The sequence below is a fragment of the Uranotaenia lowii genome, chromosome 2 (assembly GCF_029784155.1).
Source record: "Uranotaenia lowii strain MFRU-FL chromosome 2, ASM2978415v1, whole genome shotgun sequence".
Classification (NCBI taxonomy): Eukaryota; Metazoa; Arthropoda; class Insecta; order Diptera; family Culicidae; genus Uranotaenia; species Uranotaenia lowii.
In genome coordinates, this window is record NC_073692.1 from 315002034 (window position 1) to 315016986 (window position 14953).

Genomic DNA, 14953 nt, shown 5'->3' on the forward strand with positions numbered 1-14953 from the left:
CTGAGATCTCAGGTCTCATATTTCAGGTCTCAGGTCTCAGGTCTCAGGTCTAATGTCTCATCTCTCGTGACTGAGATCTCAGGTTTCATATTTCAGGTCTCAAGTCTCAGGTCTAATGTCTCATGTCTCATGTCTCATGTCCCATGTCTCAAGTCTCAGGTTTCATATCTCAGGTCTAATGTCTCAGGTCTAATGTCTCAGGTCTCAGGTCTGAGATCTCAGGTCTCATATTTCAGGTCTCAAGTCTCAGGTCTAATGTCTCAGGTCTCATGGCTCAGGTCTCAGGGCTCAGGTCCCAGGTCTCAAGTCTCATGTCTCAGGTCTCAGGTCTCAGGTGTCATCCCAAGTAACAGCGAAAGTTTTATTGGACTCCTCGAGCCCTTATAAAACCAAAACTTCATCTAGTAGCCTGCTATAAAACTTTTAATGTTACTTGGGATGTTTCCCGTTCTTAGTCTCAGAGCTAAGATTTTCTCAACTTCAAAATTATTCTAAGTGTTTTCCTTAGAAAAGGACTCAAAAATCGTGTTAATTCGCGAAAACTGTGTGAAAAACCGTGTAAAAAAACCGCTTAAAAAAACTAGGTGTACACGAATCGCCATATACGAAATTTGAAAAAAAACTTACCCCAGATTGTATTTGGTTTTGCAATATGGTTTTAGTCAGTCAGCGCTCTCTGAACATTTTTTTCAGAAAAATATCATTACACAAACAAAAATTAAAAATCAATCGTTAAAGTATCATAAGTTAACGGCATTTTTTACAGTAAGACAAAACTAAAAAATCCCTAGTATTGATAAGGGCAAATTTTAGTAAGAATTTGAATTTTTTTGCGGGAACAAGCACTAAAATATGAAAGAACTAATTTTACTAATATGTCATTTCTTAAGTCTTCCATTGAACTTTCGTATTGTCATTTAAGTTTTACGTTGATTCGTTATGTTAAAAATGTAAATTTAAATATGACCTCCCCCAGAGCCCTCTATCTAGGTTTTGTGACATTCTAGGAATTGTTATATTATGGTAAGAAAACCATTCTGAGAAATGGTTCATTCTAGGGAAAGAAAATTTCTGATAAATGATGCATTCTGGGAAAAATAAATCCTGGGGAATGATTTCGGGTATTTTTCATTCGGGGGAAAATTAGGAGGGTCCAGGAAAAGCAAGCGAGGTATTTTACTCTACACAAAACGGTTTTAATTCTTGATTGAATTTTGCCGATTGAGTAAGGCTATTCAAGAGTGGCAATCCTGAGTCCGAACTGATGTCAAAATCCCAAAACTTATCCCAGGCTCAAAATTCTGCCACAAATTTTAAAAATATTTTACTTGTTGATAGAAATTCATATCTGAATATTGAATTTAAAATAAGATAAAACTTATTTCAGATGTTTATCAAAATTAAAATTGATTTTTTTTACATTTTACCTTCCGTATCTTGTTTAGGATTCTTGATATTCGATTCACATTGTCATAAGAAAATAGATTTGAAAAGGTGTTCAAAATCATTTATAAAATAAGGTTTTACATTTCATTAATAAAAAACATGATTTTTTTTTCAACCTAATATTAAACTTGGAAATTTATGGAAAAATAGGTAATTATTTGACGATTATAAAAAAGGAAACATCCTAAGTTACTGTTTCACATTCAGATTCGAATTATAAAACTTAATTCTTATGCAAAATTCAAATATAAAAATCCTTAAAATGTCCATCCAAAATTGAAAACATAGAATTAGATTCATCAATTGGAGTTCATATTTTAATTCAGATTAAATATGGAAATAAAAAATTAAATGGTGAATTTAAATTGAAACCCAAAACCTCAAAATTGAAATACTAACATGATGATTAAGGACTCTGAAACATATTTCAACTCTTGGCTCATATTGGAGTTCTGATTTGGAATCTTAATTAGATATAGCCTTTTTTGTACACTTCAGAAATCGTATTGAAACTCGGAAACAGATCCAAAATTCATATTTTGAATTCATCGGGAATTTATAATTTTGATTGTTATATAAATTTCAAAATTTCAAATTTGTAACCAAAGTCAGTCTGTTTAGATTAAAAAAAAACATTATTTTTACTATGGAAATTATAGTTACAAGCAATATTTTTGAATAAAGAATTATGGATTCTTCTAAAAAAGCAAAAAATTCTATTGAAAAAATATTAATTTATAATGTAGTTTTATCAAGAGCAAAATTTTGATCTAAAACCTTGAATTTCAATCAATTAATTTTACCTTTGAACATTTAACATTAATTTACATTAATGGTTAAAATCTTTGAATTTGCTTAAGAGTTTGATGGATTAAATTATTTGATTTGAGCATCGAACGAGTTTTTTTAAAAGAAATTGAAGGCTTACTAATAAAAACTTATTCTATGTTCAAATCAAATAAGCTAAATTTACCGGATTTTAGACCAAATCCAAAGATTTCAACCATAGATGAAAGTGTTAAAATTATCATAAGTCAGTTCCTTTAATTCTTAGAATATTTTTGGTGAAAACATGACTCAAAAATACACGTTTTCGAGATATAGTGATTTAGATCCACATGTTTTCCTGAATTTTTAGTGGATTGAGACTTCTTTTAGCGAATAAAATAGTTATAACGATTTGCGGTTTCATCTCATGAGCGTAGTAACGGAGATATGAGACTTCTGCTTGTTATAAAACTGAAAACGAACGGAGACCACTGGTGCATTTGATTTATAACCATACTCAAAAAGCTAGAAAAATTGTAACAATGGATTAAGACATCTTCTTCCAAATAAACTGTTATAGTAGACTGAGTCGATTTAGGGTCTTTTTAAAATTCTCAAACCATGGGTTTTCAAAAGCTTCGAATTTGGTTCAAAACTCATCCTTGTTTATTGCAGAATATTTAAAAATCGTTTTTTGAGTAAATTGGAATTTTTAGGTTTGTATAGAAAAATTGAATATTTTGTATTGAAAAATCAACATAATTTTTAATCGGATTTCGACAAAGTTGTTCAGTACCACATTATCTTAAGAGAATTTATAAATTGGCACAAAAACCATCAGCAGACTCGGTTCCACAGAGAAAACAAAAATTTTGTTGATTTTCAAAAGTACAAATTTACTCCTCCTGTACGTCCTCCTGTGATAGGAGTGGAATGGAAATTTTCCTATGAGAATGAGGAATGGGAATTTTCTGCTGCCGGCCTACATACACACGCACAACATTGACCGAGCTGGTCAGATCATTCAAGTATATCCTCGCTGCCTGCCTGGCACTTGGCCGGAGATTGTTATCAATTTGGCATAGAATCTTGTGCCAATTATTCAACCTCCAGGAAGTTGTGATCTGGAAGTGTACTATTTAAGCTAACGGACTTATTTTGGACCAGCGGACTTATTTTTGACCACCTTGTCTAGCTCTTTAGATACTTCATTGCTTAAAGGTGCCCATTGCGCCCCAGGAGGCTGCTCATTTTACCCACGTATGTGACTGGTTTACAGTTTTCGTAACACGAAATTTAACCGTATTTGATGAATTTTTATTTTATGGTACAATTTTAAGACCCTTCAAACAATCTAAGGGTTATTTTTTTTAGTTTAATTTATTCCCCTCTTTCACTTAAAATTATCGGAAGTTGTCTTCCTCACGCCCCTGCCTTTCCACCGGATGTAAACTAACCTTAGTGTATTTACGCTTTGTTCTCCTTTGTTCTGTTTTTTTCAGCCATCCTCGCGTGGAACCTAAACGCGGCAGCATCGGCAGCGTGACAATCATCAGGCTCAGTTGAAAGCGAAAAAAACGACTGAAAACAGCTTCGATCGATTAATGTACCTACATAGGGAGAGGACTCGCTGGCTAGGTCAACCTACGTACATTCGAAACTGATTCGTTCGGCTGGCTTGGCGGAACATACCTGTTCCATCGAAGATAGATAGTGACAGTATACTGCTGTTGCTTCCAATCAGTCAGAAGCTCGCGTCATTGTCGTCATCATCAAAAGTGGAATATTGTGCCCCTATTGCTTGCGTTTGAAATCCCGCAAGCACGCAACTTCAGTGTTACCGCGTGTGCGATATTCACCCGGGGTTTTAAGGGGTTGCGGGGGCGGCTTTCGCCTAGTTGTGGAGGACCTGTAGAGCCGCTGCCGAGATTCCGTGGTATATCTGTGCTGTTCGGGTGGGTCGTTGAACGATCTGCTGGCGGGGACGAGGATTGATTTTTGTTGTTTTTGTTTTCGTTGTTGTTCTGAAGCTCTGAAGTCCTGTTTTGCCGGGTCCAGTTCGTCGTACGACTGACGAGGTCGCGACGCTGCTCCTCGCGTGTGCCACAGCAAGCTAGCTAGCTAGCCGTCAGTTAGTTGGGAGGGATACCTGAGTGTTTAGTGTTCAGTGAGATTTAACCCCGAAAACAACCAGTTGGTCGGTGCTTTTGAGCTTTTTTGCTGGTGTTGTTCTCGTGTTCCGCGATTGAATGGCAACCTTACTAGTAGGAGAAGCTCGTTGCTGTATAGCAGGTGATTACATTGCGCTCAGAGTGTAATGAAAGAGTGAGAGATTATTGGCCGCCCGAGTGAGGCGAATCCGCGCGCGTGATAAAGGAGATTCGATATGACCTCGTTCGTGTGAACGTGCTGGAATTTTGCACGTACAGGAGCTACCCTTACAGTGTGTTCCGTGATAAAAATGTACCAGAATGTCTCTTTCAGTGCCTGTATTTATCAGCGGTACAAGTGAATAATGTGATTAAATTAATTAAAAGAAAAATATTGCATGATCGTCCGGGTTTCTCGAGGGGAGAAGAGAATGACGTGATTGCCGGGATCAACGAAAGAAAAGCGATTGTTCGATTAATACTTACGACAAAAGTAGTCCGAGAGTGTTGATTTGCGCAATTTCATTATTTCAACCACAGTGTTTATGAAGGTTTTAAAAACGTGAAAAATGGATCACAACAAAACGGTAACAATGGAGCACTCAGATGATCGTGAGGGTGTTACTGATTCAGAAGTTGATACGCGAAATCAACAAAGTCACTACCAAAATCAGTATAATGAAGAGGATTGGTATTCCGAAGATTCCCCGGAGAGGGACCAACAGGATCATTCCGCTAGAGCTGACGACGGTGACTACGAAACAAACGAAGATTATCGATATGATGAATACGAAGATGACGTCGATGAAAACAACGACGGCAGAGAAAACGACGCGGGAGGCGGAAATGACGGCAGTGTCTTCAAAGAAAACTACGAATGTAAGTCAGATTCCCCTAGCTAGTATGTGCTAATTAGTTTTTAATCGACCCTTTTATATATTAACTCAAATCACCGGTGTCTCAAGTCGTTTAAAGATTGGAGTACGTGTACGGACACACACGAGATAATTAAAATATTACTCACTCATGTCCCAGTCGGTGGGTTCATGTAATTAATTGTTGATGGAGAACTATCAAGTATCAATATCGTTCGTTTATCGTAGATACACAAACCACGCGAAGGCAGTTTATAGTTATTGCCTACTTTCCGATTGGATTTGATTGGACTGTCCTGAAATGAAATACCTGAGATAACCAAGGTGGTCTGCGGTGTCGTGGTTGTTTTCGGATGTTTTCTTATCAACGCTCGCCTTTGGTATTGATGTCGGTAAATGTTGTGTAATTCATTGTTGTTGGGGGACTTATAAGCGTCAAGCTTTTTTTCACTGACAACAAATTCCTTTCCTTGATGTTGGAGTGTTTTTCTATCCAACCCGCCAAATACTTGCGATCTCAAGCACCAAGTGTTTACACAAATCTCAAAGTCAATTGGGTTCGCCTTTTGAATGGATCCCCATTCATGGAACCGGCTTTTATTGACAAATCAAAACGAAAAAAAAAAAACAATAAGCCACTTTATCGCCATAATCGCCACTTGCTTCGCGAAACACGGCACTGATGCCGTGGTCGGTACCTTAAAAATCAATACCATCGTTCCTCGCAAGAAGGTTTAGGTTTTTGACGGTTAGGTTAGGGTCATATAGACCCGGATTATTGTTTTGGATATGAAACCAAAATAATTGGATCGATTTTCATAAACTATACCATTTTAAAATTGTGATTTTTTGTTGGCCTTCAAAACCTAAAAGTAAAAAAGTCCCTACAAAATTGGTATTTTGCAACGAACATAACTCATATCATACCAGCCAAAATTAAGCTGACATAGTGTAATTTCATTATTTGAACCGGGATGGTCACGATCTTTGTTCAAAAACGCCATCTTTTTTGACCATTTTGTCTTTCGGCTTCATTTTCAGAAACCAACAAAATTCTAATAATTTTTTTTTCTTCATAAATATATAGTCAACATGTAGACGATTCCAAAACTGTATAAATTATGAAAATTGATTATTTTGCAGATACAGCCAAAATAGTAATCCGGGTCTATTTACAGGGTGTTCAATAAGTTCGAATACAAATTTAAATATCGATAATTTAAAATCAACTGAACAGAATAATTTTTTTTTACTCAAATGGAAAGATTATTTACTAATGGCCAATAACTCCTTTTGTTTTGGAAAAAAATACCTTAAACCAATTAGGCCGGAACAAATTGCACAAAATTGCATACTATATCGTTGCACGAAACCTATAAATCCATATCTTCTTAAATTTGTTTTTGTAATCTTCCCGATATTGGAACTTTTTATCGAAATTTAATCTCGACAACATGATATAACTAATCAATCCAAAAGAGTTATAATTGAAGGGCAAGGCACTTTTCGTTTTGACCCAAAATTTCCAATAACCTGTATTATTCTGTGTAAAGTGGCGTATAAAAATAAACACTTCATGCAAAATTAGCAAAAAAAATCCATTGATCCATTTTTTATTTTTTGATTTTATTGAAAAAATCCATTGATTACCAATGTAAACTTCATTCAAAGTTACACAAGCACATATTTAATGGTTTTTGTCTATTTATGATGTGGAATAGTTCTATCCTCCATCACGTTGATAGGCTTTTCATGAAAATCCGCTAGCACGGAGCAACTTTTTCGACATTTCACACATAAAAAATAGATTTTATATGAGACAAGTTTAGGAATTCTGTACTTGTTTATTCTGACAACATCAATGATTACACTAGATTACAAAATTTAAAAAAAAAGCGTGAACATGATTAACTGACCAACATTTTTAATGTAAAATCGGGCGCTGAACCCGAAATGAAATTCAAAAAAATCTCAGTAGAACCGTTTTTGAGTTATGCTCCAAATATGAAATTTCGGAAAAACTAAAAAAGTTCTTGTACTTAGATTAAAATATCTCGGACGGCATCACAGGAAGTTTGAGGTATTTTTCCCGGAAGGAACGAAAAATACTGGTTTTTCATCAATAACTTTTTTCATCACTAGCTGATTGCTTTTTATGGTTGATTTTCTCAAAGACTAAGTTGAGACAAATATTTCACCCGAAGACTGTAACTAGATTGGATTTGAAACAGAAATGTTCAGATGACCGATAGAAAATTCATTCAACTTCAATAGGCAAAAGAGAGATTTCAAATTACTGTTATGCCGTCCGAGATATTTTAATCTAAGTACAATAACTTTTTTAATTTTTCTGAAATTTCATATTTGGAGCATAACTCAAAAACGGTTCTACTGAGATTTTTTTGAATTTCATTTTCGGATTCAGCGCCCGATTTCACATTGGAAATGACCTTCAGTTTACTGAGTTAAAAAATGCTGTAAACTAGTGTTATTAGAGTTGGACCAATGGAGACATATTAGGTAACAAATTGTTCAATTTTTCGTCTGTACCAGTACTTTTGGTGTGAAAAGGCTGATAAAAAACGAACACTAAATGAAAATTAATTCTTTGGCACCAGGAATAGTTTGTCTGATGATAGCACAAAATTACTCTAACAAAAAGTTAGATGTACATATATGCTACGTCTTTACCACACCATTTGATTAAAAAGTGTATCCGAACTTATTGAGCACCCTGTATATGACCCTAACCGGCTAATTGTCCTTTTTTACCATAAAGGAAGGTACTCATACTTCTTTAGGTTCTACAAATCAAGGAAAGAAAATTGAAACTAAAAAATTGTAATTTAAACGTTAAGAGGACCCTCGTGAAATAATGTCTCGTATAGTTTCACCCTGATATTAGTTCAAGGGAGGCCTAGAGTAATCATTGCAGAATTTCCCTTCATTTTTTTAGTTGAGCAATTTTGTACTCAATTATTTTTTATTTAGAGAAAAACTGTTGTTCACATACCACGTGGACAACTAAGGAAAAGGGGGATTTTGGAAATGTCCACGCTTTTCCATGGAGAGGAGGTAGAGAGAGGGGGGGGTACTTTGCTGATGAATATTCTCGAAAATGGAAATCCAAAAATTGCTTGTATTTAAGTAAAAATTTAACTGAATCAAAGCAATCGAATCATTCAACCAAGTAGGCTTATACCACAACAGAGTAAAAATTTAATTTAAAAAGCTCTAGGAAAGTGACAATTTTAAAGCAACACTAAATATTAAATTTTAACTTCAAATAAAAATTCAATATGAATGTTTAGGATTCAATGATTCCACTACTTTATTCACACGCTTGAGCATAAGAATAACTTACGGTTATTCGTCTCGAGCAATCCAGTTTTATGTTGACGCTACATTTGGAACACATTCATCTGAATTATGTAAAGATTATTAAACTTACGAGGTGTGACTGAAGAGTTCCCAGGAAACAAGTTTCATCGTTCTACTGAAAGATCGCAAACAAAATTGTATTTTAAAGCTAGCTTCTTACAAGCAAGTGATAAATATGATAATTTATGAGTACGAATATTTTTTATGATTTTTTTTATATTTATACCTTACCTATACAGGTTGCCAAAGTTTTTTTCAGCACGAAGCCGGGCCGGACAAATTTGGGTTAATTTATCAGAAACCTGGTCAAACTCGAGCATTTGATTTAAAAATTGTCGACTAAAAATCCGGGCTAAATCCAGGCAAATTTGATAAAAACCCAAAAATTACTCAACAAAAATTAAAAAAAAAAACTTGATAACAGTTTTTTTTCCCTCAAAACTCATAAGAACATTTTAAATGGAATTTAAGACTTCCAAAAATCTTTTTATGATTATTTTTATAAAGCTTGCTCAAAAATTTCGTTTTAAACGCATTAATTGAAAAAAGAAATACAACACAATTTTTTTTTTGTTTTTTATTTGGCAAATATAGCGAATAAATCCTGGCAAAATCCAGGCTTTTTTCAATGAAATCCGGGCAACCGGTCCAGGCAGGACTTTTTTTCAAATGTTGTATTTAATATCCTGACACACCCGGATAAAACCGGGCAATCTGGCAACTTTAAGTATATTTGCATTGAAATTGCTCACGTGCGTTAAAAAACCTGGCAAAACGTATGTTTTCAACATATTTTGGCACTGAAACTTCTAGCGTGTTTTTTTCACCCAGTGGCAAACCAGTTGTAACCTAGTTGCGCACTAACTGCTGCCATCGTGCTCATTCATTGCTCTAGTGGCAAACTAGTTGCGCACTAAAAACGGAAGGAGTCGCCCTGAGAATAAAGTCAGTGTTGGAAGAAGTTCACCAATAGATACTGCCAAACAACGAACAGCTGTTTGTGGCTGAAAGCAAATCAGTCGAAAAAATGAACGAAAAAAATGCGATTTTGAAATTCTCAGTGAAGCAAAATTGGACACGATAAAGGGCAATCCGGGTGTAAAGAACCGAGTGGAGAAAATCCAGAAGGGAAAACAAAATGACAGCTGCATGTAAACATTGCGCTTGTTCTCACGCACACCTACGTATGGAATGACTCGAAAATCGAAAGTTGTTTTTTTATTCGGATGGAATCAGAAGCAAACTCAGAATAAAAAAAACCCACTATTAATAAAATTGTGCCATAATCACAATTTCTCTGGAAATATTTAATCATTTTCAAATTTGACTTGAAATTATTTTTTTGCTCCGTAAGAACTTGAAAAATTCTTATAACTCAGTAAATAGTTCCCTGTATTAAAATTTTTTAACAGATAGCTTCAAATTTCTCACATTCTGAATATTTCATTGTGTCTAAAACCAACTCAAAATTACAACACCAATAAAATTAAATCAAATTAGATTGACATTAAAAAGTTATGGTGCTGAACATTTTTCAATTTTTCATTAATTAACGAGTTAACATAGCAATTTTATGTTAGACTAGCTGATCCCGTACGAACCAAGGTTTTTTGAAACACGAAGTTCTCCGACTTTCACAGTAAGGAGGCGAGGAGTGAGCGGGGCACTCAAACATAAGATCATTTAAGCTTTTATAGTGTTTGTTGGTGAACAAATTCCATGATTTCCACAGTTGCAAGACCAAAACGACCAAAATGGCTGATTCGGAAATTTCATATACTGTAACACCTCCTATATACACAGCTTGGTACGAACTTCGTTTCGCTTTCGATGAGTTAATTTTTTTCGACAGTATTGGGTAAAACATCCAATAGTGTTTAAAGTCGCCACTTTTTGTTGCCCTTAACTTGAAATTCAAATTTAGAGGTTGATCGGCTTTTAATGCAATTTGTGTGAGAGTGTTTTCTTCTTGATCGGTTGCAAAATCACGACATTATGACAGAAACATGTACTGTTTGTTTATATGCACGACTCCTCTGCTTGACCTTAACACTTAAATTGGATACCAAGTATCAATTGAGTGCCTCCCACACAGTTATTGCACAAAACACTGAACTTTTAATGTGGACGACCTCTTTTATCGTCCCATGGTCCGAAATTCGATAATTGAAACCATTTTTACGTCCCTTAAAATTCTCTGGTGTGATGCTTTCTATTTAAATCATATGTATAATTACATCAGCTTTAAAACAGTGAACAGTTGATATAGACGACTCCATCTAGCCGACCCGTGACCCGGAGTCAATTGCTCATAACCGTCATGTGCAGATTTTCATCGCAATCCGATGCATAACTACGACAATATCGCGAAAACAGTGAGCAACCCCATTTTTGGACCACGATCCAAAACTTGACACCTGAAATCAATTACCTTTACTGTAAAAAATCTATGTGCCAATTTTCATTACAATCCTATGCACAATCAAGACAATATCGCAAAAACAGTGAACAGGAACTATGTGGAATCCAATAAAGAATAGACTCTTTTGGCCGACCCCTGATCCAAAATTTAAAACCTTTTATTGATTGCTCGTCCCCAAGGCCGGATTAACGGGGGGGGGGGGGGGGGGGGCAAAAGGGGCAATTGCCCCGGGCCCCCCGTCTCAGGGGGGCCCCCCGAGGTAAAAAAATTTTTTGACCTTTCTTCAATCATACTACTTCAATTTCTACAAATTTATGAAAAGAAATCAAAACTAGAAAATCAGGATGAAAACTTGAAATATAGCAACTAGAGGGGACCCGTGAAATAAAATCTAGAATAGTTTTTCTCTTACATAAGTTAAGGGCCCCTCCTAGAGTAAGCAGTGAAGGAGTTCTCCCGCATTTTGCGGACTGAGCATATCAAAATCTAGGTTTTTTTTTTTTTTTATTATTAAAACTAGTTTATTAAAGGCCTTTTACTTTTACAAAGTTTTAATGTGCCGAGTGTGTTCGTTTCACTAGGTTAGTAGGAAAGGGGGCCGTAATAGTCGCGGCGACTCAACAGTTAGAAAAAAAAAAAAAATTTAAACAAGGGAAAAGGAAGGGGTTTTTGGGGTTATTCTCCAATATCAGTTTCCATTAGGGTCCAGTGGTGGCCTCCTGTAGCTGTGGTTTCGGTAGCTACGGTTCGGTATCGGTTTCCGATCTTCTGGCCAGCCTTCCTCAGGAATGTGTCGAACCCGTTGGATGAGAGGTGGTACTAATAAATAAACAAAACAGACATTAAATGAAGAACACACAAGGGGAGAGTTTACGTGGGTAAGCGGACTAAACGACCAAGTCAGACAGCTTGAGATATTTGTAAATTGGGAACAAATATCCAAAATCTAAGTTTGCCAAAATGTCTCGAATTGGAACACCAGGTAATCTACCTCGGGCCCTAAGGGTATCCAGTAGCCAAGCCCTCGTTTGACCATACCTTTCACACGTCCATACAACATGATCGATGTCGTGGTAGCCATCCCCACAAACGCAAACATTGGTTGCAGCGAGATTAATACGAAACAAGTGCGCGTCAAGCCGGCAGTGATTTGACATGAGCCGAGAAATCACGCGAATGAAATCGCGACTCATGTTGAAATGCTTAAACCATGCCTTCGTCGGAACCTTAGGGATAATCGTATGGAGCCAACGTCCCTTCGTGCCATTATCCCAGCTAGACTGCCAAGCGTTAATCGCTAAAGTGCGAGGTATTGAAAAGTATTCGTTATAAGTTATTATCCTCTCAAAGATTTCACCTTGTAACGCACCCACCTTAGCCAATGAGTCCGCCTTCTCATTGCCTTGTATAAGACAATGAGACGGGATCCAAGCTAAGGTAATCCTATACGAATTTTCGATCAGAGCGCCCAATATCCCTGAAATTTCCAGCAAGAAATGGGAAGAGCGCTTCATCAGTTTCATAGATCGAATCGCCTCAACGGAGCTGAGACTATCCGAATAGATGAAATAGTGGTCTACGGGCAGTGTGCGAATGTGTTCCAAGGTGCAGTAAATAGCGGCTAGCTCAGCAGTGTAAACGGAGCATGGCTCTCGAAGCTTGAACGAAGCTTCAAAGCCCTCATTATACACTGCGAAGCCAGTCGCGTTGTCGATTCTAGAACCATCAGTAAAGAACATTTTTATAGGATCAATTTCACGTACTTTTGAAGCAAAGATTGAAGGAATAATGTTGGGTCGGACGTGATCTGGTATTCCACGGATGTCAGCGGTCATGGACAGATCGAATCTTATCAAGGAACTGCTACTCGGGTAAAAGTGACTCGTGTCCGAATTTAATAAAGAAGGATTTATTTCTAATTGACTAAAAGTTTTATAATCATTTACATATTTTACTTGCGGATTAATATTCATAAGCCTTTCCAAATTTTCTATCACCAAAGGATTCATAGTTTCACTTCGAATTAGGAAACGTAGCGATAAATCGAAGAACCGATTTTTCAACGGCATTATTCCCGCCAGTACTTCGAGACACATCGTATGTGTCGACTGCATACAACCCATGGCAATACGCAAACAACGATACTGTATTCGTTCTAGTTTAATCAAGTGGGTATCCGCGGCTGACCCAAAGCAAAAGCTTCCATATTCTATGACCGACAGTATCGTTGTTTGGTATAACCTGATGAGGTCCTGTGGATGAGCACCCCACCAGGTTCCAGTAATCGTTCGAAGAAAATTGATTCTCTTTTGGCATTTTTGTGTCAAGTACCTAATATGTTTTCCCCAGAGGCATTTAGAGTCGAACCAGACACCCAAATATTTAAAACTAAGAGATTGAGTTAGAGTTCTACCCATCATAAGGAGCTCTATTTTAGGAGGGGAATGCTTCCTTGAAAAAACTACTAACTCGGTTTTACTAGGCGAAAACTCGATACCTAGATTCCTGGCCCAGTGTGATAAGTTATTTAGAGTTTCTTGCAAAGGAGGTTTTATTTGAGTGTCTGTTTTACCTGTGATATGAACAACACAGTCATCCGCAAGCTGTCGTAGCGTGCAATTTTGTGCCATACAACTATCGATTTCTCGGACATAAAAGTTGTATAGCAGGGGGCTTAAACATGAGCCTTGGGGTAGACCCATGTAACTAATTCGTTCAACTTTGGTTTCTCCATGGCTAAAATGCATGATTTTTTCAGACAACAGGTTATATAGAAAATTGTTCAAAATTGGTGAAAGTCCGCAAGAGTTAAGATTACTAGATAGCACTTCTATGGACACCGAATCGAATGCCCCTTTGATGTCCAGAAATACTGCCCCCATCTGCTCTTTTTGGGCAAACGCCAATTGAATGTCTGATGAAAGTAATGCTAGACAGTCGTTCGTACCCTTGCCTCTACGGAATCCAAACTGTGTACTTGACAACAGATTGTTTGATTCAACCCATTTATCCAGCCGAAAGAGAATCATTTTTTCAAGCAATTTCCGGAGACACGAGAGCATTGCAATCGGCCTATACGAATTGTATTCAGAAGCTGGTTTTCCCGGTTTCTGGATGGCGATGACTTTCACTTGTCTCCAGTCATGCGGAACAATGTTCAGCTCCAAACACTTATTGAATAAATTCAACAAGCGTTTCTTGGCGGTATCTGGCAGATTCTTCAACAAGTTGAATTTGATTCTGTCCAGTCCGGGAGCTGAATTGTTGCAAGACCAGAGCGCAAGTGAAAGTTCGACCATCGAGAATTGATCCTCCGTTTCGGAACTATTCTCTGTATCCCGATAGTGTTTCTGAGGTGGTGCTGCATCCGGGCAGACCTTTTTCGCGAACTGTATCAGCCATCGACTTGAACTTTCTTCAGTTTCGTTCGAAGGAGTGTGATTTCGCATGTTTCGTGCCGTTCTCCAAAGCGTGTGCAAAGACGTTTCTCGAGATAACCCATCCACGAATCGCCGCCAGTACCCCCGTTTCTTGCCCCTGATCAAGTTCTTGAACTTGCGTTCCAAGGCTAAGTAACGTTGAAACTTCTCTGGCAATCCGGTTCTGCGAAACTCAACAAACGCCTTGCACTTTTCACCTCGCGCGCGTGAGCAATCTCCATCCCACCACGGAGTAGGAGGCCGTTTCTGTATCGTCGAGCTTTCATTCCGTCTGACCTGTGCTCCGATTGCACAGTCCACAATTGTTCCAGAAATAAAACTGTACTCTGCCTCCGGAGGCAGTTCGTCTGTTGAGTCGATGGCTTCAATGATATCCGATGCATACTTTTTCCAATCTATATTCCTTGTGAGGTCATAAGGAATATTGATTTCTTCGGGTGGACTACGACCACTGATGATAGAAATATTGAT

The 14953-nt window shown here is 37.1% G+C and overlaps 1 protein-coding gene across 2 annotated transcripts in view; it reads left to right on the forward strand.

Moving 5' to 3' along the window:
- The window catches only part of LOC129747718 (serine/threonine-protein kinase pakG), a 287373-nt gene that overhangs the window by 39907 nt on the left and 232513 nt on the right, over positions 1–14953 (forward strand). For both annotated transcript variants that reach the window (XM_055742052.1, XM_055742053.1), the window contains exon 2: positions 3717–5243. In XM_055742052.1, the coding sequence (XP_055598027.1) occupies positions 4934–5243 (310 nt within the window). In that variant the 5' untranslated portion in view covers positions 3717–4933. The remainder of the gene's footprint in view (positions 1–3716; positions 5244–14953) is intronic.